At 54.4% G+C, this 8,406-nt stretch overlaps 1 protein-coding gene across 1 annotated transcript; it reads right to left on the bottom strand.

The window, feature by feature from the left end:
* Positions 1-5,083: 5,083 nt before the first annotated feature.
* LOC139588601 (calmodulin, striated muscle) lies at positions 5,084-6,090 on the bottom strand. The gene has a single exon (XM_071424203.1). The coding sequence runs from the start codon at positions 6,073-6,075 to the stop codon at positions 5,626-5,628; it is 450 nt and encodes a 149-aa protein (XP_071280304.1). The 5' UTR covers positions 6,076-6,090; the 3' UTR covers positions 5,084-5,625.
* Between the last annotated feature and the right edge of the window lie 2,316 nt (positions 6,091-8,406).

Below are 8,406 nucleotides of genomic sequence, written 5' to 3'. Positions count from 1 at the left end.
GATCACCTCCAGAGGGTTCGGTCCCCACCTCCAGACTCCAATTCTCCCGGCCCCAAAAAGACTTGGAATTCCCAGATCTGTAATAAAATTCCCTCTGCTCTCGGCTCAGGACAGGCGCGTTTTTAAGGAGAAAAGCAGGAATTTCAGGAAAGACTTGGATAGGGAGGGAAGGGGGAGCACGGGGCAGGCTGTGCCTCCATGGATGGGCTGAAAATTGGGAAAAACGGGAAAATTGTTATTCCTTCTTTTCAGCTTTGCTACTTTATTTATTTTATATTATATTTTATTTTATATTTTATATATATGATATATATAATACATATATTTTATATTTTATCTTTTTAATCTTATTTTATCTTTTTTAAAATTTTCTTTTATTTTATTGTATTTTTTATTTTATTTTATCTTATTGTATCTTATTTTATTTATTTTATTTTGTATTTTATTTTATTTTACTTTATTTTATTTTATTCTCCTTCCCAGAGCTGATTTGGGATTAGTTTGGGAATTCCATGTGGGTTTTTAATCGAGGAAAAAGTGGAGCTGGGAATGGGGGGGTGTGGGAATTTTAATTGTTTGTCCCTGGGGATGTTTTCTGGAGCAGCAGCCCCATCCCTCCTGCTTATCCCGGAGGAATAAAAAAAGAGGGAAAAGATTCCCCAAATCCCTGCCGGCTGGGCCGTGGTGACGCGGGGCTGGCTGAGCTCCTGTTCCCATAAATTCCCATTCGTGAAAATTCCCGACAGCTCCAGCGGGGCTGGAAAACCGAGCGGCTCCGGTTGCACTTAACCCCTGCAGGGATTCCCGGCTTTCGCAGGAATTTTGGGAATTTGGGGAGGGTTTTTGTTGGAATTCACCCCCTGCAGGTCGCCGCCCTATGGAATCTGCGGCTCCCGCGGGATTTGGGATCTTTCCCGATGTTCCCAAAGCCCTCCAGGCGCCCCCAAACTCCTTTTCCAGATTAATTCATTCCCTCCCGGCCGGCCGGGCTGGAGCCCATCCCGGGCTGCTGGAATGAATTCCCTGCTTGGAATTCTGCATTTCAGGCTCCCAATTCCCCCGGGATTGATCCCCTGGGGAATATTTTGGGAACTGGAGTTTGGGGAAGCCCTGGGCAGGGAAGGGGAGCCCCAAGGCCTGGCAGAATCCCTCGGGATTTACCTTGGGAATGCCGGGGAGTGGGGCTGGAGGGGCTGGGATTGGCTCATCCCAAAGCCTCGGCCCTGAGCCCGTTTGTTCCTCCTGCTCCCACTTTTCCTGGTCCCCTGGTCCCATTGTCCCCTGGTCCCATTGTCCCCTGGTCCCATTGTCCCACTGTCCCTGCCCCGCTGCTCTCCTGCTCCCAAGCCCCAAGACTCCTCCTCATCTCCTCGTCCTCTACTCCCTTCTCCTGATCCAGCTTTTCTCCATCTCTTGCTCCCAACTTTTCCTTGTCCCCTGCTCCCCTCTCCTTGTGCCGCTTGTCCCCACCTCCTGGTTTTCCACATCCCCTTTTTTGTCCCATTCTCCTCCTGTTCCCATTCATCCCCAGCCCAAATTCTCATCCTTGTCCCCTCTCCTGATCCCTCCTGTCCTTGTCCCCTTGTTCCTTCTCTTGATCCCTCCTGTCCTTGTCCCACTGTTCCTTTCTCCCGATCCAGCGTGTCCCCATCTCCAGCTCACACTTTTCCTTGTCCCCTGGTCTCTCCTGCTCCCACTTGTCCCAAACCCCAAGACCTGTCCTCATCCCCTGGTCCCACCAGTCCCCTCTCCCGATCCAGCTTTTCCCCATCTCTGGCTCCATCTGTTTTTCCTTGTCCCTTGATTCCCCTGCTCCCCTCTCCTGGTGCCACTGGTCCCCACCTCCTGTTTTTTCAGGTCCCCTTTTTCCATCCCATTCTCCTCCTGTTCCCTTTTATCCCAAACCCCAAAGTCTCATCCTTGTCCCCTCTCTTGTCCCCATCTCCTGGTGTTTCATCTCTCCCACAGTCAGGATTTTCTCCTTTCACAAATTACCCCAAAGTGGAAATTCAGGGAGGAAAATCCTGGTTGAACAAACAGGTTGAGCAAACACCCCTGGGAGAGGGAACCGTTTCTTTTTCCCATGTTTTGGTCACATTTTCCCTCTCCTGGTCCCTCCTGTCCCCTCCCTTGTCCCCAGCTCTGCTCCCCTTTATTTCCCTCTCCCCATCCCATTTGTCCCCTCTCCTTCTCCCCATTCCCATCTCCCTGTCCTGCTCATTCCCTCTCCTCATCCCCAGAATTCCATGAGGGATTAATGCCAAAAAACCCAAATTTGGAGATAAACCCAACCCCCCCAGCCCCAAAATCGGGGATTTTCTCCCAAAGCTTTCCCCATCTGGCACAGCCTCAGCCCCAGTGCTGGACCTGGCACCAGGTTTTTTCCCTTCTCCGTCATCTTGGCCATCCCTGGATGATGTTTCCCACATTTCCCCGTGCCTGATTTTGGGGTGATTTTTGTGTTTTTTTCACTTCTCCAGAAGCAGACAGGATTTTCTCCTTCCACAAAAACCCCAAAAGTGGAAAACCAGGGAGAAAAATCCCTTTAAAGCAGGTTACACAAACACCCCAGGGAAACGGAACCATTGCTTTTTTCCGAAGCAAACGTTGGAAAAACGAGTTTATAAATGGATTTTTGGGCTTTGTTTTCCTCCCCCCGTGCAGAACCTGCCCTGATTTCCCAGCCCAGCTGCCCTCACCGCACCAACCTGGAGCAATCCCATTTCCTGAGCCGTTTTTCCAGACTTTTCTGTGGCGGCTGGAGGTGGAGGGGCCTCCTCTTCCCGCAGGCATTTCCCAGGCACATTCCCAGTCCTGTTTGCTCAGGGGCAGAGTCACTGCTGCGGAGGGGGCAGGGAGCCACGGATCCACAGGGCTTGGAAAAGGGAAAAGTGGGGAAAAACAGGGGGAAAAAATCCTGCTTTTCCTTTGGGAAAACCCTGGGAGGCCTCGGTGTTGTTTTCCCAGGTTTAATTAATTCTGGTTTTAAAGTCTCGTTGTTGAGACGGGATGGAAACATCTCGGGTTGCTAAAATTAAAGGGAATGGGGAGGATTTGGGGTTGATTCCGCAGGGTTGGAGCAAACATCTCCAGCCCTTTAGGATGGGGGATGCTGGGGGGGGTTCCTGAGCTGCTTTTTTACCTTAAAAGTTCAATTTTAGGGCAAAATCAGTGTCTGGGTGAGCAGGGAAAGGGGAGCAATGGGGGCAGACCTGGATTTGTGGTTTTGGGTGGTGTTGGAGCCCTTGGTGGATTTTTTTGTTGGAAAATACCTGGAAAAGGGGTGGGAGATTGTCCATGGTGGAGGTGGGAGCAGCTGGATCCTGGAGATTTCCCCTCCAGTCGCATCCCAAGGGATCCCCCCAGTCACATCCCATTCCGGGTGATCCCATGTCCCACCCGAAATCCACCCCAGGTCCCATCCCAGGGGTTCCTCATGGTCCATTCCATGGATCCCTCGTCTGCCATTCCATGTGCTCCCATCCCAGATCCCATCCCAGGTGATCCCTGCTCCGGATCCCGCACTGGATGATCCCACATGATCCCTATCCCAAATCCCACCCTGGATCACCCTCCAGGATCCATCCCAGCTGATTCCCTATCCCAGATTCCACACTGGGTGACCCCACAGAGCCCATTCCAGGTGACCCCTATCCCAAATCCCACCCTGGATGATCCTCAGGGTCCATTCCAGGTTATCCCTACTCCGGATCATCCCCCAGGACCCATCCCAGGTTATTCCTACCCCATGTCCTGGCTCAGATGATCCCACAGGACCCATCCCAGGTGATCCCTGTCCCAAATCCCACCCTGGATGAGCCCCCAGGTCCAGTCCCAGGTGATTCCTATCCCAGATGATTCCCAGTTCCCATCCCAGGTGATCCCTATTCCACATCCCATCCTTCAATGCCCATCCCTGCACCTGTCCAAGCTTTAGGGTGGAAAATCAGGATGTGGGGGGATCCGGGAGAAACCAGGGATCCTCCAAACTTCCCAGGCTCCAAGTGCATCCCCTGGACCTCGATTAATTTAATTATTAACCCACACCAGATGGAATTCCGCTGGTCATGGATCTGCCAGGCCAGATCCTGCAATTCCATCAGCTCCTTCTCCTCTAGGGAGACACTTTGGGGAGGAAAACCTGGATTTGGGAAGCAAAATCCCCTCCTTTTCCTGCTGAATAAAACAGGACCATCCTGTCCATCCATGTGTCCATCCCAAGGGATGCTGGTGGGAATTTCCCACTGCTTTCCCAAGCACCAGATTCCAGGAAAAATGGGAAAACGTGGATGAACTTCCTCCATTGTTGGTGGAGCTGCTGGGTTGGGATCCAGGCTCCTGTCCAGGATCATCATCAGGACAAACCATCCTGGGATAAGCGGAAAAAAAACGCTCCAGGAATTAAACAACCCAAAAATAGAAGGAGAAAAGAAAAGGTCAGGCCTAAAAATACCGGGATCGGTTTGGAGTTGGATCCTGGCATGAAATAAATAATCCAGGTTTATGGGGAGGACTAATTTTAGCCATTCATCGCAACAGCCCGGCGTGACCCTGGAATTCTTTCCGGCTGGATTTTGCTGGATTTGGGGATTTTGGGGCTGGGCTTTGCCCCGCTCCCATCCTGGGAGTGTGAGGGAGAAGGAGCTGGGAGCCAGCGTGGGCGTGCTGGGCTCTGCCAGGACCCGCCCGGTTTTCCCGGGAAAACAACTGGGATTGCCAAAGTTCCCAGCCCCAGGGATGGGCTGGAGCGGGGCTGGAGCCCTGGTGGAGCCAAAGGTCCCCACGGAGCAGCTCGGCCCCGTTTGCTCGTTAGCAATGGAGCATTAATTAGAGCCATTAAAATGAATTTTTCTCCCGATTCCTCTGTGGAGGGAATGATCCCATCCCAGGATTCCCCCTCATTGTGGGGAAACCGAGTCATGGCGAGTTTGGGAAAGGTGAATCCTGCTCTGCTCAGCTTTGGGGTGGGGACTGGGGATAAATCCAGTTTTTCCTGGGTTGGAAGAGGGAAAAGGACCCCTGAGATCCTGGGGGGTGGAGACAGATCCCAAAAGAGATGAGATTTGGGATGGGGATGGCCACATCCTGGTCTCCAGCACCTTGCCAGCTTTTTGGGCAAAGGGATGGAGTGGGAAGAGGATGGAGATGAGGAGGGGTTTGAGCCTGACCAGGATGACTTGAGGGAATATTTTCAGCAGGGATCCCAAGGAGAAGCTGAATGAAGCAGCCACCAGGATGTGGGGGGACATTTTTATTGGACTCAGGGATGTCAGGGAATTTTCAGTGGTCTCTGGAATATCTACAGACACGAGACATCCCATGGGGACCCCAAATCCATCTGCGCCCCACACCCGGTGCGGGCGCCGCTTGGTGACGCTCCAACTGGGATAAAAGAGGATTTTTCCAGCCTGGAGAAGGTGGGAGGGGATGGAGGGGCTGGGCGAGAACCACCACAGCCTCTGTTCCCTATGGGGAAAAAAAAGAAGGAAAAATTAAAAAAAGAAGCACCACAAAAATCGGTTTTTCCAATGCCCAACATGAGGAGGGAGAGCCAAGGTTTGGGGATTTTCCATGGACGCAGGGAGTTACCTGCGGAATGGAGCTGGAGGCGGCCGACGGGGGCCGTCACTTCTCCGTCATCATCCTCACGAACTCCTCGTAGTTGACCTGCCCGTCGTTGTTGCAGTCGGCCTCCTTGATCATCTCGTCCACCTCCTCGTCCGTCAGCTTCTCGCCCAGGTTGGTCATGACGTGCCGCAGCTCCGCCGCGCTGATGTAGCCGTTCCCATCCTTGTCGAACACCCGGAACGCCTCCCGGATCTCCTCCTCGCTGTCCGTGTCCCTCATCTTCCTGGCCATCAGCGACAGGAACTCGGGGAAGTCGATGGTGCCGCTGCCGTCGGCGTCCACCTCGCCCACCATGTCCTGCAGCTCGGCCTCGGTGGGGTTCTGGCCCAGCGAGCGCATGACGGTGCCCAGCTCCCGCGTGGTGATGCAGCCGTCGCCGTCGCGGTCAAAGAGGGAAAAAGCTTCCTTGAATTCCGCGATTTTCTCCTCCGACAGCCGCTCGGCCATGGTGCTCCCCGCCGGCACGCGGCTCTGCCCCGGCACGCCGCGGCCAGGAGGAGGAGGAGGAGATGGAGATGGAGCCTCCTCCCTCCCAGTGCCTCTCCCCGCAGCAGGCGGAGGAGGCAGGAATGGGAACGGATCCAGAAGGTTTGGGAGCTGGGGAAGAGGAGTCACCCAACCCCCTTGGGCCACCCTGGCTCTCGTCCCGCTGCTCCCACGGTGGCGTTTCAGATCCCAACAAAGCCCTCATGAGGGGTTTGGGCTGTGGTTTCGGGGTGACACACACAATTTCCCCAGTTTCAGGGGTATTTTGGAGGGGATTGGGGCTGTACAAAGGAGGTGCAGGGGTCCCCCCCAGTCTCCCCAGCCCCAGGCGGTGCTGGCAGCACATCAAAGGCACCGAGGGAGGATCCCCGTGCAGGTCCTGGCAGATCCCGGCTGTCCAGAGCTGCCGCTCCCGCCCGGAGCTGCCGGGGCCCTGAGTCACCTCCGGGGCCTCCTCTGGGGCTGGAGCAGGGCAGGGCTGTGGGGTCCTGCCCTGTTACTCAGGGCTGGGCTGAGGGATCTCCCCATTGTCAGGCTGGGTTTACTCATCTCTTACTCAGGGTGTAAAGCTGGGGACAGTGACAAATGAGGAAGTGTTTCTGCATCCAACCATCCGTGGATCCCATCCATCCATCCATCCATGGATCCCATCCATCCATCCATCCATCCATCCATCCATCCATCCATCCACCCACCCATCCTTCATCTATGGATTCCATCTCTCCATCTATCCATGGATCCCATCCATTCATCATTCATCCATGGATTCCATCCATCCATGGATTCCATCCATCCATCCATGGATTCCATCCATCCATCCATCCATGGATTCCATCCATCCATCCATCCATGGATTCTATCCCTCCATCCATCCATGGATTCCATCCCTCCATCCATCCATGGATTCCATCCCTCCATCCATCCATGGATTCCATCCATCCATGGATTCCATCCCTCCATCCATCCCTCTTTCCTCTGTGCCCACAACAGTCCAGTGACCTTTCCCCAGCCGGATCAAGGAGCTGCCGGAGCCGGAAGTCCCACAGACAGCAGAAGACAATTTCACCTTCTCAGCCATGGGAAATGGGCACCAGTTGATCCCAGTTTAACCCAGTGAGGATTTTGAGCTGTGGGATTTGGAGGGAAGGGCACAAACCAATAGCCAGCCCATGGGACAGCTGAGGAATGGTGGGATGAATCTGGGAGGGGATCGCCCTCCTGGGGAAAACCTCACATGGAGAAAGCCCTGGGCGTGTGGAACGCTGCAGTTCCCGGGAGGAATTGTGGGAGCCGTGCTGGGAACCTGTCTGGTGAGAGGTTTTGGGGAGGGGAGGCCCTGGCAGCTCCTCCTGTGCAAGAGCTGCTCCCTAATTATCTGTCTGCCTAATTATCTTGCCCTCACTCGCTGCTCCGCTCCAGATTTAATGAGATCCACTCCAAACTGGCGGGGAGAGCCGTGGGCAGGCAGAGCTGGCTCGGATCCACCTGGGAGAAGCAAATCCCGACGGATCACTGGGGTTTGGAGCCCTGGGAGGGTTCAGGTGCTGGTTCAAACCGTGGCAGAGGGGCTGGAGCTCAGATGGGGGCGTTTGGGGTGCCTGTGTCACCTGGCTGGGGTGGAGGGGTTGTGCTGTGGCCCTTGGTGTGGATCAAAGCTGGAATCTGCTGCTTCCTTCCCATGAAAGGTATCCCGTGCTGACATCCACCATCTCCCATCTCCCATCCCACAGATCCTATCTCATCCCATCCCTGTGACCAGCACCCACTGCCAGCATCCATCATCTCCCATCCCATCCCATGGATCCCATCCCATCCCCATGACCAGCACCCATCATCTCCCCATGACCAACACCCATCACCTCCCATCCCATCCTATTCCATCTCATCCCATTCCATTCCCATGACCAGCACCCATCACCTCTCATCCCATCCCATTGCTTTACATCCCTGTGACCAGCAGCCACTGCCAGCACTCACCATCTCCCATCCCATCCCATCCCATCCCATCTCATGGATCCCATCCCATCCTCACATCAATTTTCAGGAGAAGGTCAAAGCCAGCCCTTGATTTTGTCTGTGCTTTAAGTGTGCCTCATTTATCAGGATAACGATCCCAATAAAAGTTCCTGCTGGCCCATAAAATCCCGGGATTTATGGCCCAATTACAGCATCCGGGGTGGGCTGTGGGGTCGCACAGGGAAGGGGAGACCACCATGGTGGGGTGGGGAGCACGCAGCCGCCGCTGCCGGGATTGTGGCAGCTCAATTTCCCGGGATGTCTCCACCTGGAGCT

The sequence above is a fragment of the Agelaius tricolor genome, unplaced genomic scaffold, assembly GCF_023055355.1.
Source record: "Agelaius tricolor isolate 1412-34295 unplaced genomic scaffold, bAgeTri1.0.p SCAF_3, whole genome shotgun sequence".
Taxonomy (NCBI): domain Eukaryota; kingdom Metazoa; phylum Chordata; class Aves; order Passeriformes; family Icteridae; genus Agelaius; species Agelaius tricolor.
This window is presented reverse-complemented; position numbering and strand designations above follow the sequence as displayed.

Coding starts and splice junctions, on each gene's coding strand:
- LOC139588601 (XM_071424203.1), bottom strand. CDS start 6,075: ATGGCCGAGCGGCTGTCGGAGGAGAAAATCGCGGAATTCAAGGAAGCT.